The 19,626-nt window shown below is 42.6% G+C and overlaps 1 protein-coding gene across 4 annotated transcripts; it reads right to left on the reverse strand.

Moving 5' to 3' along the window:
* Positions 1-656: 656 nt before the first annotated feature.
* LOC140112565 (uncharacterized) lies at positions 657-18,223 on the reverse strand. Of its 4 annotated transcripts, none has more exons than XM_072132543.1 (11): positions 18,007-18,079; positions 17,698-17,778; positions 17,392-17,571; positions 17,185-17,308; positions 17,004-17,101; positions 4,146-4,226; positions 3,840-4,019; positions 3,633-3,756; positions 3,452-3,549; positions 2,994-3,084; positions 658-2,055 (listed from the first exon to the last, which is right to left on the reverse strand). In XM_072132543.1, exons 1-11 carry the CDS (start codon positions 18,070-18,072, stop codon positions 710-712), a joined length of 2,469 nt encoding a protein of 822 aa, XP_071988644.1. In that variant the 5' UTR covers positions 18,073-18,079; the 3' UTR covers positions 658-709. The 4 variants fall into 4 exon arrangements, with proteins under 4 accessions (XP_071988646.1, XP_071988644.1, XP_071988643.1 ...); XM_072132542.1 differs by having other exon boundaries at positions 660-2,055; positions 2,994-3,096; XM_072132544.1 differs by lacking the exon at positions 18,007-18,079 and adding an exon at positions 18,165-18,219 and having other exon boundaries at positions 661-2,055; positions 2,994-3,096.
* Positions 18,224-19,626: the final 1,403 nt, after the last annotated feature.

A 19,626-nucleotide genomic window follows, 5' to 3' on the forward strand; every position in this document is an offset into this window, starting at 1 on the left:
TCTTTCATACCAGTGTGTGTCTGACACAGATCCCTCATACCAATACGTCCACCACAAATCTCTCATACCAGTGTGTGTCCGCCAACGATCCCTCATACCAGTACGACCGCCACAGATCCCTCATACCAGTATATCCGCCACAGGAACCTGTCTGATCAATAGGAGTACGTGTGAGGTGTTTCTGTCCCTCTGTGAACAGTCTGTGTGGTTACTGCCCATTATAAAGAAAGATCTAATGCCTGAGACACAGAGAAAGTGTGACACTGAGGAAGACTCGCACGGCTGCCGAGCCGCCATCACAAGGCGCTATTTATAGAGAGAAACATCAAGGTAAACAGCAGGTGAGAGACATAGTGGATATAAAAAAATACACAGAATAATATAACATAAAGGTGGAGGATTCCTTTAAAGGAAACCTACCACTTCGGATAGGGCTTCTAAGCAGCACATGCCGTGCACCAGGTTGGGATGAGCTTGTGCCGGCGCTTATCTTCGTTATGTTTTTAAACGTTTTTAAAGCGTTTTAACACTTTATTAATCTTTATATCCGAACTAGCTTCCCCGCACCGTGGTCCGTGCGTGCGCCTGAACAGGAAGTGGTCGCGCGCGAGCTGGTGCAAGGCCTGTGCTGCTTAGAAGCCTTATCCGAAGTGGTAGGTTTCCTTTAAGGATGGTCTCAAAAGAAAAACTTACAAAATATTTCCCAGATTCATAACATGAATTCAGCTTTACCGCTGTGTGAGGACTTCTGATGGTTCACAAGAATCGATTTCCTAGTGAAACATTTCCCACATTCCGAACAGGAAAATGGCTTCTCCCCCGTGTGACTTCTCTGATGTTGTTTAAGATGGGTTTTAGTGTTGAAGCATTTCCCACATTCTGTACATGAAAATGGCTTCTCCCCTGTGTGAATTCTCTGGTGTCTTACAAGACCACCTTTCTCATAAAAATCTTTACCACATTCTGTACATGAAAATGGCTCCGCGTCTGTGTGACTTCTCTGGTGTATAACAAGACGTGATTTCTGGTTAAAATATTTCCCACATTCTGAACATGAAAACGGTTTCTCTCCAGTGTGAAGTCTCTGATGATAAACAAGAGATGATTTCTGATTGAAAAATTTCCCACATTCTAAACACGGAAATGGCTTCTCCCCCGTGTGACTTGTTTGATGTCTTGTAAGTCTTGATTTAGAACTATAACATTTCCCACATTCTGAACACAAAAATGGCTTCTCCCCCGTGTGACTTCGCAGATGTACAACAAGAGCCGTCTTGCCGTAAAAACATTTCCCACATTCTGAACATGAAAATGGCTTCTCCCCAGTGTGAAATTTTAGATGTTGATCAAGGTACGATGCCCGAGCAAAACATTTCCCACATTCGGAACATGAAAATGGCTTCTCCCCAGTGTGACTTCTCTGATGAATTACAAGAATTGATTTCTGATTAAAACATTTTCCACACTCCGAACATAGAAATGGCTTCTCCCCTGTGTGAATTCTCTGGTGTTTTACAACAGCTGCTTTGTCTATAAAATGTTTTCCACATTCTGAACATGAAAAAGGCTTCTCCCCTGTGTGAGTTCTCTGGTGTATTACAAGAGATGGTTTCTTGTTAAAACATTTCCCACATTCTAAGCATGGAAATAGTTTCTCCCCTGTGTGAGTTCTCTGGTGTGACACAAGCTCTGATATATTGCGATAACATATTCCACATTCTGAGCATATAAATGGCTTTTCCCCTGTGTGATTTTGTAGATGTACAACGAGATTTATGATCTTCTTTTTCCCTGTGTGAGTTTTCAGATGTCTAAGAAGTTGAGAACTTTGACTAAAACATTTTCCACATTCTACGCAAGAAAATGGCTTCTCCCCCGTGAGATTTTCTTGAAGATTCCTTGTAATAGCATCAGGTGACGGATCTTGTGTGTGAAGGTCTGAGGAAGCATCTGGGATATTGTCATGATCTTCAGATGTATCTGGTGTGATACAACCATCACCTGCTGTAACATGTGATGATATCAGATGTTCCTCTGAGCTCCTGGTGTTGTCATCTGCTGGGAATAAAGGAGATCTTAAAATATAACCTTAAATGGGTATTCCAGGCATAATTCACATACAAATGGGTCATTAAAATATAAAGTTATAAGTTAATATGTAATTAGTTATTTAGAATTTTTCTCTCCTTAGCAGAAAAATGTTGTGAAATACACTGTAATGAATTCATTTTTCCGCTTGGAGCAGACACGGGACAGAAGATGGCCACTGGTCACATGACCACCTGGGCAGGTCATGTGATCATCACTATGTTTGGCTTTAGTTGCTTGGTTGCAGTGCATTCAGTATGGCCCATGTTCTGGTGAGACGTCATCCCAGTGAGATTATGTGCAATGATGGCAGTTATACATGATTACTATGGTAACAGAGCAGAACAGTCTGTTACATCATCAGTGGGAGCAGAACATAAGAGGGAGGAGGAGTTACTGATAACTAAAGGATAATGGGACTTGTAGTTTCTAGTGGCACCAATCTTGGTGATAACTTCGCCTACTTTAGAAAGACCATAACATTTTGTGAATCATAAAAGTAAACTGTGGAAGCTCCTTTATGTGATTAATGACATTGAGTTTTGTTATATACATTTATTTATAGCATTATGTGTTTTTGTATCAGACATTCCTATTCGATGAACACCCCTTCACATTGGTTGTGGTAAGAAAACTCTGAAGATGTATCACAGGACATTTGTGTGATATCAGCAATCCGGGTACATGCAGCATTTCTTGTCTGCCCATGGTGGCTATGACTTTCCTGCTTACCATAAGGTTCTGTATTATTACTGATGTAACATCTCAGTCTCCTCCTCCGAGGTCCTGGTGAGCAGTATTCCTGACCCTCATAGCTCCCACCTTCCAGCTTTTCTTAGTCTATGTCTCCATGTTCTGTATTGTGTTATCACTCGTCTCTGCTTTATCTAGTGGTTACTACTCACCTGGGCAGTTACCTGTAGGAATCTCCTCCTTACATCGCTCATCGCCCCTCACATATGTCTCTGGGGCAGGAATATTCTTCACATCTTCACCCTGATACACAAACTGAGAGACAAATATCGTAAGAAGTCACCAGACGATGGAGAAGTCACAGAGGAGGATTTAGATCAAACAAATAATCAGTTAGTATCATGAACACCAAATATGACCTGACAGGAGGAAATATCTGAGACACATAGCTGCAGGTCTCCACCATGTTGTTTCCTTACTGCAAAGAACAATCTCCAGCTTTCTAATTAACAAAGAATTAAACTTTTTAACTGTTCCAGAAAAAGTAAACTGGAGTCCAGCACATAGAGACTATATGGATTTTACAATAAGACAATTTTAAGAAGGTAATATGACTATAATAAACCTCCACAGATCAGAGAAGATGTCATGAAGTCTCATCTCCATCTACCTGATGATCCTGTGGGACATATTTCTCCTCTGAACAATCCTGTGGTAGAAGAAGAGGACTGGGACATCTCTCCGGTGATGTTCTCTTACTGGATCTACCTGTAGGAAACACATCCAGAGACTGAATTCCTTCTTTCCATACAGATAATGAAAGGACGTGTGGATTTAGTCCTGTCTATTACCTGCTGATGTGAGGGGCTGGTGGTCCTCCATCATGACGTCCTTGTACACATCTTTGTGTCCTTCTAAATACTCCCACTCCTCCATGGAGAAATAGACAGCCACATCCTGACACCTTATAGGAACCTGACACACACAATGATCCCGTCATCACCCAGATCCCTTCATAGCGTTACTGTATAATGTCCCAGCATTCCCAGCAGTGTCACCTCTCCAGTCAGCAGCTCCATCATCTTGTGGGTGACTTCTAGGATCTTCTGCTCATTGATGTCATCATGTATCAGGGGGTGAGGTGGAGGAGCCGGGATTGGGCTCAGGGTTCTCCCCCGTCCTTCATACACAGGGGCCTGACAGCGCCCACTAGAGGTCTTCCTCACTACTGTGTAATCCTGGTTATGGAGAGACACATTGATAAATCTCCCTCCATACATTTCCAGAATCTCTCACCTCTCCAGTCCTATCATCTGTTATTCCCATAGATAATGATGTAATGTGACCTCATCACAATCTCTCACCTCTCCAGTAATATAGAAGAGAATCTCTAGGGTGAGCTGGAAGATTCTCTCCACCCTCGTGTCTCTCTCCATTGTCTGATCCTGAAGAGAAAGAAGATAAGATAAAGAAACATATAAAATATAATGTAAATTTAAATCAATAAGAAAACACTGAGGAGATACTGATGATCAGTGATGGATTTTGGATCTTGTACGAATTAGAATGTGAGTTTCTCTATGACGGAGATGAAATCAGTGTAACATCTTGACATCTAGTAGAGAACTTCATGAATTAGTGTTCATTAGGGTCCAATTCAGACGACTGGAAACCATGACCCATACGTGACATTTCCCGGCACTACTGCGGCTCCTCTGAGATGAAGTAATTAGAGGGCTGGACGGGCGCACACCAATGAATAGGATTCTGTAGGGTAAGTTTAGGTTATTAGCCAAAGGCAGTTTATTGAACATAGATGAAGGGACCACGACGCATTTCAGGGTTTGAAAGATACACCTTTCTCAAGTGGAATTTCTCTAATACAGTAAAAAATACAAATTAAAAAAAACAACAGCAGGATGATATAAAGAATAATAAAGAATAATAATAGATAACACATGAGGTGAGTGGTCAATAATATGAGGCCTATATAAAATGAATGAGAGGTAACAAAAAAATAAAAATAAATAAATATATGGATGTACAAAACTTTATCAGTAAAAACAATTGGAAATACTAAAAAATAATATATCTACATAATAGTATAAGTTCATAGGCATATTGGTCTTCAAGTCAATAAATATATGTATAAATATAAATATACACAATTTACATTTTCATGCTTCAGTAGTAATTCATAAATGCTCCTAGGTACAGGGCTAACGGTAATAAAACTCTAAAAATGATATGGAGACATAAATTGATATATATATATAGGTAGTTTCTTGCAACGGAACCAGAAAATAGGGGAGGCTATGCAATATTGTGTAATAAAGGCTGTTACAGGGGAGTTGATAGGTAAGAGGGACGTATCGGGCTCCTGGTTTTTGTCCTGCATGTATCCAGAAGATTGAATCGGGTGCCGTGTACAGCGCGGTCTTATGTTGTTGGGGGCGCACAAACTAATTGTCCGCGCATGCGCAGTGTGGTTAGAGGTGCGAAATGAGATGAAGGATCCAGAAAGATGTCGTCGTCCTCCGTAGAGGCGTCGTCGTTCAGGGCTAAGTATCGCGAAGAGCCACTGCCATGTATGTAAATGAACATGAAATTATCACTAGGGTTGCATTTATTTAGACATGTAATAAAAGGCTCGATTTCTTTAGGGAAAATGGAGGGATGAGCCACCGGATCATGGGATAAAAGCACAATGGGGATAAAAATGTATAAATATTGAATAGAAGATGGAGGTGGAATTTAGAAAGGGATTACTGAAAATATGATTAATTGCCAATTAGTGTAGATGATATTCGGGCATTCTAATGATATTGTGAATAAAGATAGTTATTATGAATGATGATATTAATGAATAAAGGGTCATTAAATGTGAACTGGACCGATGTGGGATGATAACTAGCATTGTGCTGGGTGAGATTGTGTGCTAGGGATTAGAAGTTCTTCTCAAACATCTCATTCAACCCATTGGGGTGTTTAATTTACATATCCGGTGCATTTCTCTTTTTTGAAGCAAGTGAAACCGGTCTTGGCAGGTCGTTGGTATCATCTCTATAGGCAACACCAAAAATGCTGAAAAATCCTTCTCATGAAGAGTAGCTGCGTGACGCGAGACGCTATGTTTCAGGTAGACGTTAATTACTTTGCTCCGGTGGCCATTCATCCGTAGATTGAGGCAAGTCCGACCCACGTATTGAAGGCCAAAGTTACCTTCCAATAGATATATCAGAAAGCTTGAAGAGCAATTCATAAAGTGGTTAATTTTGAACTCTTCTCCCGTTTGGGTACCGGTGAATGATTTAGTGTGATGCCGGATAGTGGAGAAGCTTTTGCGGCCACATCTAAAACTGCCCACAATCTTGGGGAAGTGAGAAGTGTTAATATTCGGTTCTCTAATTTTGCGCAGTTGGCTGGGGGCCGGCATCCCTTTGAGTGTTTGTGAGCGTCTGTAAATAATTTTCAGTAGTTTTCGGTCGTTTAAGAGGATTGGCCAGTGTTTGTTTAGAATGTCGTTGAGTGTGTGGTGGTTACAATTGTATTTGGTTATGAAGCTGGGGAATGTGTTGTAGGTCTGGTGTTTCATCTTAAGGGAAGGTTTTAGGCAATCCGCCTGGGTTAGGTCGGCAGCTCTCAGGTAAGCACTAAATGTTCAGGGAAACCCTTTTCCTTGAAACGTTGCTTTAGGATGTAGCTCTGCTTTTTAAAGGTGTTAGTATCTGAGCAGTTCTTCCGGATCCTCGGCAACTGGCTAATTGGAATGTTAGACTTCCATTTTGCACTTTTAAAAAGTAAATAGCTGTTTGTATCGACCGGTTTGAAATAGGTCATTGTGGAAATTTTGTTATCCAGAACGGACAACTGGAGATCTAAAAATTGAAGTTCGCTTGGGGATGCTGCTGCTGTGAAGGACAAGCCCCAGTTATTCGTGTTAAGATGGTTAATGAAGTCTGGAATCTCAGATTTAGGTCCGTCCCATATAATAATGAGATTGTCTATGTAGCGTTTGAACAGAATCAGTTTGGGCCTCCAGAGATCATTATTGTAGATGAAGTCTTCTTCAAAATTCCCCATGGCTGTGCCTTTTTTCTGTCTATAGATTGAGTGTTCAAATATAAAGTAGTTATGCGTTAGGATGAAGAGTGTCGCCTCTAGCACAAATTCCCTTTGTTGTGGAGGCAGAGTTGGATCATTACTAAGGAAGTGTTTTATTGCTTCTAACCCTTTTCTATGGGGTAACAGTGCAGTAACAGCGAGAGTGAGCCAAATACAGGTTGTCTCCCAGTGTATCTCTTGTAGCGTTAGGAGAACACTGGTGGAGTCATGTAAGTAGGAATTCAAGTTGACAGTATTATTGCAATATATAGTATTAGCAATCAGACCCTGCAGGGTTAAAGTACCTTGGAGGGTCTGAAATAATGGTAAAAAAAAGATAAATATATATATATAAAATGTAAAAAAGAGTAAAAGTTTAAATCACCCCCCTTTCCCTATATCACATATAAAAGTAAATAAACAGTAAAAATCATAAACATGATCCCAAAAATGCCCTTTCCATCAAAATATAAAAACGATTATTTGTTGCCTGTGAACACCGTAACGGAAAATAGCATCTAAATGTCTGAATCGCCGCTTTTCCCCCTCATTTTTCCATCCATGAATATTTGAATCTAAAAATAATCAAACAGTCATATAGTTTCCAAGTGGATATAAATTAATACGCCAGCACATACCGCAAAAAATTATACCTTACACAGGTCTGTGCCCCAAAGTGTGAAAAAGTTATTGGCCTCAGAATTTGGCAAAATGGAAAATATTTTTTTATGTACAAAAGATTTGAATATAAAAACGTAATAAAACCTCTATAAATCTGATATCCCTGTGATTCTAGCGACCCAAAGAATAAAGAAAAAGAAAATTTGGAGCGCAGAATAAAGCCTGTAAAAAAAGAGCCCACAAGAAAACGCTCCAAATGTGTATTTTTGTCAATTTCATGAAATTTTTTTCCAGCTTTCCATTACATTGCATGGAATACTAAATGACGCCATTGAAAAGTACATGTTAATGTTATAGGTTGGATTTGACAGGCCTTAGTCTTTTTCCGACCTTCTCTATACTATGAATACTATGGGGATGGGCTACCTCCATTACTATCATGGACAGTGAATATAAGTACCGGCATAATACTTCATCGGAAGCCGGTTGATTACGTCTGGATTCTGTCGCTTGCTGAATGACTGTGAAGTTAAAACTTTGTAAATTCGGCAGATTTTTCCCACCTTAAAACTCCCTGAAGAACACAATGGACATGATCAGATATCTTTTCTTTTCTTGGAATTTGCTATCAATTTGGTTGGTTAAAAATATGAGGAGACCTCCATCCAGAAAATACCAAATGGCTTTACACTACGCATGAAGAGTCGAGAAGATGTAAGAGATTTAAACATTATATAAACATGTCAAGATCTGAGTGGCACAAACCTCCTAGATAGACACCGGTGACTACACACCTACCTCCACCTGCAGAGCTGTGCTCCAGATATACGTGACAGGACCTGTGATGATGTCATAGTCATGTGACCAGCCCCATGTGTGGGAGGAGTCAGGCATTGGGCTGCTGGAGAAGCTATAGGACCTGTGATGATTTAATGACCATGTGATTAGTCACATGTGTGGGAGGAGTCAGGCTCCAGGAAGTGTTCCTAGGGGCGGGGCCATGTGAGAAGAAGTTGTGACCAGCGCTGAGACTTGTGTTGGTCTCTTCCTCTGTATGAAGCCTCTAGTGATATAATGGACACCGACAGAACCCAGAAGACGCATTGTAATCTCTTATTACTCTGCTCGTTGTGTATCGTGATGATATCATTATATAGTGGCCTGATTTGATGATACAGCAGAGATGTGACACCTCCTCAGGCGCCCCCTGCAGGAAGGGTCTATGGCAACTATAGATTCACTATGACGCAGAGGCTACAACTCAGGAAAATCCTTCCCGTCAAAGAGTTACAGCTATAGTGAGATACTGAACGTCAGTGCCCCATTCAGCCTCCGGGAGTCAGGAGACCTCTGTAGGCATTGCATTGTCTGAATGAGGTCAGGTAGAGGAAAACTCCTTAGAAATCTGAGGCAGTCATTTTATTAACCTCCGAAGATCGGAGGTAGAACTTCAGGAGTTGATATCTGGCAAAATCGATCGATTCAAAAGATAAACGACATAGGAGAGAGCTTTTATACTCTGGAGTGAAAATCTAAGAATGCTGAAAAAGTCGCATAGCCGGATCGAGTGTCGGAGAAAAGTCTACTATCTGCCAGATCAGAGGGCAAACATCAATCCAGGATGGAGGCAATACTGTACAAGACCGAAAAATATGAAGGAGCAAATAGTGTGTAATCATGTTGGCACACACTACCAGCAGGAGAGTTATTTGTACTTACCCTCTTGGAAGGGTACTAATATTTTTGTGGATTCAGCACACATGGATTCGGAGATGGAACGAATGCTGCTGTTCGGTATCTAGGTTCGTAATAGGGAAAAAGCACTGAGTTGCTTGATTGACTACTGAGCAGCCAATCAAGTAGATTGCAGCCCCTTACAAACCAATGACATGTCCTCTGTAGGAATACCTGTGATTGGACCGGGATGGACATGTGACTCTGCAGTATAAGAACAGGGTCACATGTTCAGACACCATTACACACAGGAGACATAGCTAGAGACAGGTCTCTGCTCCTCATAGGGTCAGTCAGATAGACTGAGACTTCTCAAAAGCCAGCAATGCCCCTTTTCTATTGCCCTTTTTTGCTAAAGAGAGGGGGCTATTGTAATTAGAGACAGGTGGAAATCTAAAATATGATATAATACAACTTTATTGATTCCCTGGGGGGGGGGTTATTTTGTACAAAATGGGGGTCATTTACTAAGGGCCCGATTCGCGTTTTCCCGACGTGTTACCCGAATATTTCTGATTTGCGTCGATTTTCCATGAATTGCCCCGGGTTTTTGGCGCACGCGATCGGATTGTGGCGCATCGGCGGTGGCATGCACGCGACAGAAATCGGGGGGGCGTGGCCGAATGAAAACCCAACGGATTCAGAAAAACTGCCGCATTTAAAACAAAAAATTGGTCGCACGGGCCATACTCACATGCACCAGGAAGAGATCAGTGAACTCCGACACAACTAGGCGAACCTCGGCGCAGCAGCGACACCTGGTGGACCGGAACGCTTGTCCGAGAAGCCGCCGCTGGAACGCGAATGGACCGGGTAAGTAAATGTGCCCCAATGTTTCGGCGATTGTTACGCAGTTAGAGACAGGTCTAACTTTACAGATACATACCTTGAGAGGCACGTTCTTACATGTTGCTAGTTAGGTGGTTGCATACAAACACAGTTACAGGACATTGTGATACAGCACGATACATAACATACATTACATATGGGGAAGCAATTAGAGTACGAGAATATACCAGTCACAATAACACATAGACATGGACTAGTCAGACATGTAAAGGGGATACTACTGGGGGGGGGGTTACTTTGCGGGGCTAGCAGTATTGTGGTCATACACTGTTGTGCTGCTGCTGTTGGTTTGGCAGAAGAGACATTTTCTGTAGCTCTACTTTTGCCAAGTACTGGCACTTAGGCTCCCTGTTTCTAGCTACCACTGGATCCTTGGTGCCGGTTCCTCCTGACTTGCGGTACAGCTATGGTTGTGATCACTTACATTTCAGGTGCTTTGACGAAGCTGTGACTTGTGCTGTAACACTGAAGAACTGCATTAGGCTACTTATAGGCTATTGTAGTGCAGGAATATTCTTACTTCTTATGGAGAATTATACAGCAATGCTTGGAAAGACCAGACAGGAACAATAGCATTTACTGCATTATCCAGCAAGATCTTGAAGGTCCTGTCTCTGTTTAGAATTCATCGTCAATAAAATTAGTTACTGTTAGTGAACATTAATACCAAAAATGTAAAGCTGTTCCTTTCAGTAAATAGTCCATAAGGTCCGTAATTGGGAAAAAGCCCTGAGTTGCTTGATTGACTGCTGAGCAGGCAATCAAGTAGATTGCAACCCCTTACCAACAAAAGACATGTCCTCTGTAGGAATACCTGGACGAGGATACTTCGGATGAAGAGGTGGTGGTCAGGAAGACCCGAGCAATGGCAAGAACAAGCAATAGGGGGCCAAGGAACAGCAGTCAGCACATAGTCATGTTGTCACCTTCTACTGGGAACACATAAGGCGGCTCCCCCTGCTCATTCAGTTGGCCCAGCCGGTTCCACTGCCTCTCAAGTCACAAGGCCATCTGTCTACCCACAATGGGGGGGCTTTGATGCCCCTACCTCTAGCCTTTCTCTTTGCACACAGAAGGAGGTAGCAGTCTCAAGGTGGTTAGTCGCCCTCCAAATACCTCCTGGTATTTGCACCATGCTGTGGACACAGCTAACCCTCTTGCCGCAGCTCGAATTGATGTGTCATCATGGATGAGCTTCACTACATGAGAAACTTCTGTGGGTTGTAAACACCAAGTCATGCTACCTTGTTACCTTTAGGGGTTGTCTTGCTAATTGCTAATCACTTTACCTATTGTGTGTTTCATTTGCATTGAAACAAGAGAAATTGACCCACAATCAGTTTGGATTCATTACCTGGACAGGTTGATTTCACATTTCATTGACTTTGGGTTGCATTGTGTTGTACAAGTGTTCCCTTTATTTTATGAGCTTAGTATGAAACCTCTGATGATCTCACAGTTATCAAAGATGCACAACTTGGTACTACAAATTTGTATGGCATCATTTGTGTCCTTGGTTTGTTTAACTTGGCAAAAGGATGTGACCTGTGGCTTCATTTACCATTTCAGCCTTATCAGTGTGTAGGGTTTTTTGATGGCTTACAAGCCTTGATTTACGAGCAAAACATTTTCCAAAACCTGAACAAGAAAATGGCTTCTTCCCCGTTGTCACTTATTAGATGTCTATATGTCTTGTGGCGCCTGGTGATTAGTCACATGTGTGGGAGGAGTCAGGCGCCAGGACATGTTGCTAGAGGCGGGGCTATCCCTGCTGTGAGAAGTTCAATGCGAGAATTTGGCAATAAGATTGTTCGAAATTTTATATTATTCTGCTTGGTGGTGTTTTGTGGTGAAATTATGATATATTTGCCTTTCTTTACACAAAAAAGACATAACACCTCATCAGGTATGATGTCCCACATGCAATAATTTGGATTCAGGTCTGGGGAACAGGCAGGTCAGTCCTTAACATCAATTCCTTCATCATGCAGGAGTTGCTGACGCTACAACCACAAGTCGCCAATAGAATAGATGGATGTGTTCTCTATCTAGTCCACATATGAAAGCCGTTAAGGCCACACAAGGTCCACCCGAAAACCGCAGTGCTGTTTCCTGAACAAATTGGAGCACATTTACCTACCCGTCTGGAAAAGTTCCCGAGAGTGCTTAGTCTGATGATAATGCACTCTGCCGCGATTCACTAACATCATGCGCCCGATATCCTGCATCTGTTGCTTCCCCGCTCAGGTCTGCCGGAGCTCACCATCTTCTTCTATGTAAGTGCATTGGTTGCAACACAATTTTAATCTTAAATCCCGCGCTCATTCCGAATCAGTTGGATCGCATGAAAGCCGATCTGCTCCAAAATCCGATCGCGTGCGACACAATCCCCTTCTAAATACTTGTCCCAGCGGCGCAAACCACAGACCCTTAGTAAATAAGTCCCAGTGTGTACCGACACCAACAGTCTTGGTGGATGAAAGAAAAGTTGTTTATTCGGAGCACTCAAAAACTGCTTTTATTGATATCTTCAAAAGAAATTCCACATCTTTGATTTGAGGTAGCAGCTTGGCGCTCTGTTTGTTTTGTATTTGCTCTTTTTTGGATTCGACTTGCCGAAAGCCGTAGCTCCCTCGGGGTACATCTGTGAGTATTTTTTAACAAAAATTTTCTTTTTCACTACAACCACAAGGCCTAGTGTTGTCCTGCATCAGAAGAAACCCAGGACCCAATTGCATCTGCATATGGTCTCACAATGGTCTAAGAAACTCCCCTCAGGACCTAAAGGCAGTCAGGCTACCTCTGCCTCGCACATGAAGCGGTGTGCAGCCCCCAAAAGGAATGCTGACCTATACATGTCCTCCACAGCATCTCCAAACTCTGTCAGATGCTCTGTGTGAACAGCACAGGACACCAATGTCGAATTTACCAATCTTGAGCAAATGCCAATCCCATTGCATGGTGTTAGGCTGTAAGCCCATCTCCAACTTGTGGGCATTTGGCGCACATACATCACTTAGGGAGAGAGTCGGTTGGATATAAGTGACCTTCATTGCACCCTCATTCTGTTGCTTCTAGTACACAGGAGGAGGTAGTGGTCTTGCTGCTGGGTTTTCGCCCTCGGAAGGCCCCCTCCACATCTCCTGGGGTACTGGCCTGTCTCCTGGTATCAGCTCCATGCCGGGGACACTAACCTCCTTGCTGCAGCTCGTACTGATGTGTCATCCTGGCTAAGCTACACGATCATGTGCAGTCTGTGGATAGGGGCCTGTATGTTGTCGACTGGATGCTTTGCAGAGGACAGAATTCCATGCAATTTATATAAATAGATATAGAGAAAACACTCCACTTTAATATTTTAGATTTTTAATATCATATAAAAGTTCAATTTTTATTACCACTTTGAGCATTAGGTACATTACTTGTTAATCAGGCTTAGCATTAGATAGATACATCAAAATACGATGCAAGATCATCTCGTCTGCTGGCTGGTCTACAGGATTGACACTCCAACGGTTGATACAGTGGTAGCAGAGGTCCTTGCATGATATTTTGATATTAAGCAAGGACTTCTGTCCAGTGCATGGTGTGCAGTCCGTGGGGCGGGCAGGAGCAGTGCTAAGGGTGAGAACAATGACAAAATGCAAAAGTGTCCAAAACAACAGCCAAAATGGATGAGAAGAGCGAAAGGCTTTGTGGTTACCACCTAGAGGACCCCTGTTGTCTGTTCTATTTGCATAACAACAGAAAAAATTGGAGGAATTCATAACTGGACAGGTTGATTTCACAGAAGTTTGACTTGGAGTTACATTGTGTTGTTTAAGTGTTCCATTTATTTTTATGAGACGTTCACGTTAGAATCAAACATCTAACATCTGATTGGTACTATATCTCATATCTCTTTCCTTGTATGACATCATACTTGATTCATGTAACATGGTAAAACAATGTGACATGTGGCTTCAACATTTACCATCTCCCCTTTACCAATGTGTAAGGTTTTCTGATGATTAACGAGCCTCGATTTCCGGGCAAAACATTTCCCACATTCTGAACAAGAAAATGGCTTCTCCCCCGTGTGACTTCTCCGATGTCGATCAAGATGCGATTTCCGAGAAAAACATTTCCCACAATCTGAACATAAAAATGGCTTCTCCCCTGTGTGACTTCTCAGATGTGCATCTAGATGAGATTTCTGGGCAAAACCTTTCCCACATTCCGAACATATATAAGGATCTCCCCCTGTGTGACTTCTCTGATGTCTTACAAGATCGGATTTTTGGTTAAAACGGTCTTTACATTGTGAACATGAAAATGACTTCTCCATTGCATGAGTTCTTTGATGTCTAACAAGATTGTCATTGGCCAAAAAACATTTCCCACAGTCCGAACATGAAAATGGCTTCTCCCCTGTGTGAGTTCTCTGATGTCTAACAAGTTTGTCATGGGTGGCAAAACACTTCTCACATTCTGTGCATGAAAATGGCTTCTCGCCAGTGTGTGTTTTTTGATGTATAACAAGACTTGATTTGGCTGTGAAACATTTCCCACAATTTGAACACGAAAATGGCTTCTCCCCCGTGTGACTTCTCTGGTGTCTTACAAGATCTGATTTTTTTGTAAAACATTTACCACATTCTGGGCATGAAAAAAGTTCCCCTGTGTGAATTCTCTGGTGTATTACAAGAGCTGATTTTCTGTTAAAACATTTCCCACATTCGGAACATGAAAATGGCTTCTCCCCTGTGTGACTTCTCTGATGTATTTCAAAAGCTGTTTTCCCTTTAAAACATTTTCCACATTCTAAACATGAAAATTGCTTCTTTTGCTGATGATCTGCTTTAACGCTTAGATATTTCCCACTTTCTAAACTTGACTTAATGTTCTTAACTGTTTCCGATGATTCGGTAGAAAGGACCCATCTAATAGGATAAGATGGTGGATCTTGTGTGTGAAGGTCTGAGGAAGCATCTGGGATATCGTCATTATCTTCAGATGGATCTGGTGTGATACAACCATCACCTGCTGTAACATGTGATGATATCAGATGTTCCTCTGAGCTCCTGGTGTTGTCATCTGTGAAGGATAAAACAGATTATAAAATATGACCATAACATTGGTTGTGGTAAGAAAACTCTGAAGATGTATCACAGGACATTTGTGTGATATCAGCAATCCGGGTACATGCAGCATTTCTTGTCTGCCCATGGTGGCTATGACTTTCCTGCTTACCATAAGGTTCTGTATTATTACTGATGTAACATCTCAGCCTCTTCCTCCGAGGTCCTGGTGAGCAGTATTCCTGACCCTCATAGCTCCCACCTTCCAGCTTTTCTTAGTCTACACTCACCGGCCACTTTATTAGGTACACCATGCTAGTAACGGGTTGGACCCCCTTTTGCCTTCAGAACTGCCTCAATTCTTCGTGGCATAGATTCAACAAGGTGCTGGAAGCTCCTCAGAGATTTTGCTCCATAGTGACATGATGGCATCACACAGTTGCCGCAGATTTGTCGGCTGCACATCCATGATGCGAATCCCGTTCCACCATATCCCAAAGATGCTCTATTGGATTGAGATCTGGTGACTGTAGAGGCCATTTGAGTCCAGTGACCTCATTGTCATGTTCAAGAAACCAGTCTGAGATGCTTCCAGCTTTATGACATGGCGCATTATCCTGCTGAAAGTAGCCATCAGATGTTACAGGGTACATTGTGCTCATAAAGGGATGGACATGGTCAGCAACAATACTCAGGTAGGCTGTGGCGTTGTACCAAGGGGCCCAAAGACACCATGACACCACCACCACCAGCCTGAGCCGCTGATACAAGGCAGGATGGATCCAGGCTTTCATGTTGTTGACGCCAAATTCTGACCCTACCATCCGAATGTCACAGCAGAAATCGAGACTCATCAGACCAGGCAACGTTTTTCCAATCTTCTACTGTCCAATTTCGATGAGCTTGTGCAAATTGTAGCCTCAGTTTCCTGTTCTTCGCTGAAAGGAGTGGCACCCGGTGTGGTCTTCTGCTGCTGTAGCCCATCTGCCTCAAAGTTGGACGTACTGAGCGTTCAGAGATGCTCTTCTGCCTACCTTGGTTGTAACGGGTGGCAATTTGAGTCACTGTTGCCTTTCTATCAGCTCGAACCAGTCTGCCCATTCTCCTCTGACCTCTGGCATCAACAAGGCATTTCCGCCCACAGAACTGCCGCTCACTGGATGTTTTTTCTTTTTCGGACCATTCTCTGTAAACCCTAGAGATGGTTGTGCGTGAAAATCCCAGTAGATCAGCAGTTTCTGAAATACTCAGACCAGCCCTTCTGGCACCAACAACCATGCCACGTTCAAAGGCCTCAAATCACCTTTCTTCCCCATACTGATGCTCGGGAGAACTGCAGGAGATTGTCTTGACCATGTCTACATGCCTAAATGCACTGAGTTGCCGCAATGTGATTGGCTGATTAGAAATTAATTGTTAACGAGCAGTTGGACAGGTGTACCTAATAAAGTGGCCAGTGAGTGTATGTCTCCATGTTCTATATTGTGTTATCACTCGTCTCTGCTTTATCTAGTGGTTACTACTCACCTGGGCAGTTACTTGTAGGAATCTCCTCCTTACATCGCTCATCGCCCCTCACATATGTCTCTGGGGCAGGAATATTCTTCACATCTTCATCCCGATACACAAACTAAGAAACAAATATTGTAAGAAGTCACAAGACGATGGAGAAGTCACAGATAACAACTGAAAGGAGGACATATCTGAGACACATAACTGTATGTGTTCATCATGCTGTTTCCCTGGAGTCATGGGACATGGGATTATACAATGAGATAATTTTAAGAAGCTTTTACGACTATAATAAACCTCCACAGATCAGAGAAGATGTCATGAAGTCTTATCTCCATCTACCTGATGATCCTGTGGGACATATTTCTCCTCTGAACAATCCTGTGGTAGAAGAAGAGGACTGGGACATCTCTCCGGTGATGTTCTCTTACTGGATCTACCTGTAGGAAACACATCCAGAGACTGAATTCCTTCTTTCCATACAGATAATGAAAGGACGTGTGGATTTAGTCCTGTCTATTACCTGCTGATGTGAGGGGCTGGTGGTCCTCCATCATGATGTCCTTGTACACATCTTTGTGTCCTTCTAAATACTCCCGCTCCTCCATGGAGAAATAGACAGCCACATCCTGACACCTTATAGGAACCTGACACACACAATGATCCCGTCATCACCCAGATCCCTTCATAGCGTTACTGTATAATGTCCCAGCATTCCCAGCAGTGTCACCTCTCCAGTCAGCAGCTCCATCATCTTGTGGGTGACTTCTAGGATCTTCTGCTCATTGATGTCATCATGTATCAGGGGGTGAGGTGGAGGAGCCGGGATTGGGCTCAGGGTTCTCCCCCGTCCTTCATACACAGGGGCCTGACAGCGCCCACTAGAGGTCTTCTTCACTACTGTGTAATCCTGGTTATGGAGAGACACATTGATAAATCTCCCTCCATACATTTCCAGAATCTCTCACCTCTCCAGTCCTATCATCTGTTATTCCCATAGATAATGATGTCATGTGACCTCATCACAATCTCTCACCTCTCCAGTAATATAGAAGAGAATCTCTAGGGTGAGCTGGAATATTCTCTCCACCCTCGTGTCTCTCTCCATTGTCTGATTCTGAAGAGAAAGAAGATAAGATAAAGTAACATCATGTAGAGAAATGCAGTTCCTGTAATGAGTAGAAGTACAATGAGGAGATGCCGGTGACTCGGTGGTGGATGTCGTGTGGTTGGGGTAATAATGGATTATATAGGAGTTTCTCTATGATGATATCAGTCTATTATTAGGCTGTAACATTGCACTGGACACATAATAACATTGTTTCTAGCTTATGGTGGCAGTTACCGGGCAGATCCTGGGTGTCCCCTCCTCCGCACTGGTCATACAGAGCTCAGATCTCCCTTCCAACATCCCTCATCTGCAAGTAGATTCACAGTGATAGAAGGGGTCACTGATAAATGTCCCCCGGTAATCCTGACAGACACCGGTGACTACATACATACCTCCGCCTGCAGAGCTCCAGATATATGTGACAGGACCTGTGATGATGTCATAGTCATGTGATCAGACCAGTGTGTGGGAGGAGTCATGCTCGGGGCTCGAAGCGGGGCCATCCCTGCTCTTATTGTGAGGATAGATTCAGTCCAAGATTTTTGCAATATTATTGTTCAAAATCTATTATTATTCTATTGTTATTCTGCTTGGTGTTGTATTGTGATGATTCCTATATATTTGCCTGATTGAATACACAACAGAGATGTAACACCCCTTCAGGCCAGACTCCGCAGGATCCACTACACGAGAGAGTGCATTTATACACCTGTTAGGGATTTTTATCTAGGGCTTAACCGCCCTTACTTCAGTTGTACAGGTGGCTTTCAAATTAACTCTTTTATGGCCAAAAATGGCTCCCTGGTACCAGAATGTGAACAAAACTAGACACATCAGTCTCTAGTGTATGTAGAAATCTCCCCTGTTTATTCACACACAAGCGCATATATAAAAGACAGAAAAATCAGCATTGGTGGGCATGATATAGAATACTGAGATGCTATTGGCCATAATGCATTTTACCAGGAAACTCTCTAAGACAAACGGTTAATGAATTGTGCACTTCCCGGACATGTTTATATTATCCTCGTTACAGAATGGTTCCAAATGCTCCTCGCTAACCAAAACAGATAAAACGAAAGCACATAACAATTGTCTCCAGTAAAATGCCAAGGAGAATCCAATTAGGCAAACAGAAAACACACACAAATAGCTGAATCATGACATTGCTTGATCTACATGACAAACCAGTGCGATCTCCTGAACAACACCCGAGGGGGGAGGGGAGATCTCGCTGTGGTGTAGAATGAACAAAGCCGGATCAAGCTGGTCAGAGAGTTCATCTCATATTTAGGGTACAGGCAGAGACATCAGGAAGGAGCTTAACCTGGGTCCCCGGAAATAGCATTGGATCTTGTAGCGAAAATGTCTATAGGGCATCCCAGGGAGCCTCCGGATCAGGCAGGCCATCCAAGTTGGACCTTACACACTAGTTATAATGTCTCACGGAGGCTGTCAGTCATGTCATAAAAGTCATCACAGGATCTGGGTCCCCATTATTCACTCGCTTTTGTGGTGGCCCTATTCTCCTGATCATGGAGCTTCTCAAGTGATTTTAAGGGAAAACAGAAAACCCACATAAATTACCACATTTAACAAACTACACCCCTTATTATTATTAATTAACAGCTTTTAGGAACTTTATAACCCTTTAGATTTTTGTCAACGTTAAATAAAAATGGAGAGGAGAGCACGGAGGGAAGAGGTATGGAGCTGGGCACTGTAGGTGTGCAACTGATTTATGGTGTGGAGGGTCACTGTAGGCATCTGATCTCCTCTCTCTGGGAAGGAGAATGAAGAGATTGGACACATATTAGAAGTTCAAACAGGGAAAGCCTATTTTCTGCCATGATT

The sequence above is a fragment of the Engystomops pustulosus genome, unplaced genomic scaffold, assembly GCF_040894005.1.
Source record: "Engystomops pustulosus unplaced genomic scaffold, aEngPut4.maternal MAT_SCAFFOLD_874, whole genome shotgun sequence".
Lineage (NCBI taxonomy): Eukaryota > Metazoa > Chordata > Amphibia > Anura > Leptodactylidae > Engystomops > Engystomops pustulosus.

What these genes read in the sequence shown, in the direction of transcription:
- LOC140112565 (XM_072132542.1), bottom strand. Translation starts at nt 18,072, where the DNA reads ATGTTGGAAGGGAGATCTGAGCTCTGTATGACCAGTGCGGAGGAGGGG. An exon ending in CCAGCCCCTCACATCAGCAG is followed by an intron (nt 17,102 to 17,184) that starts GTAATAGACAGG and finishes TGTTTCCTACAG; the next exon opens with GTAGATCCAGTAAGAGAACA. An exon ending in ATGTCCCACAGGATCATCAG is followed by an intron (nt 4,227 to 17,003) that starts GTAGATGGAGAT and finishes CTTTCTCTTCAG; the next exon opens with GATCAGACAATGGAGAGAGA.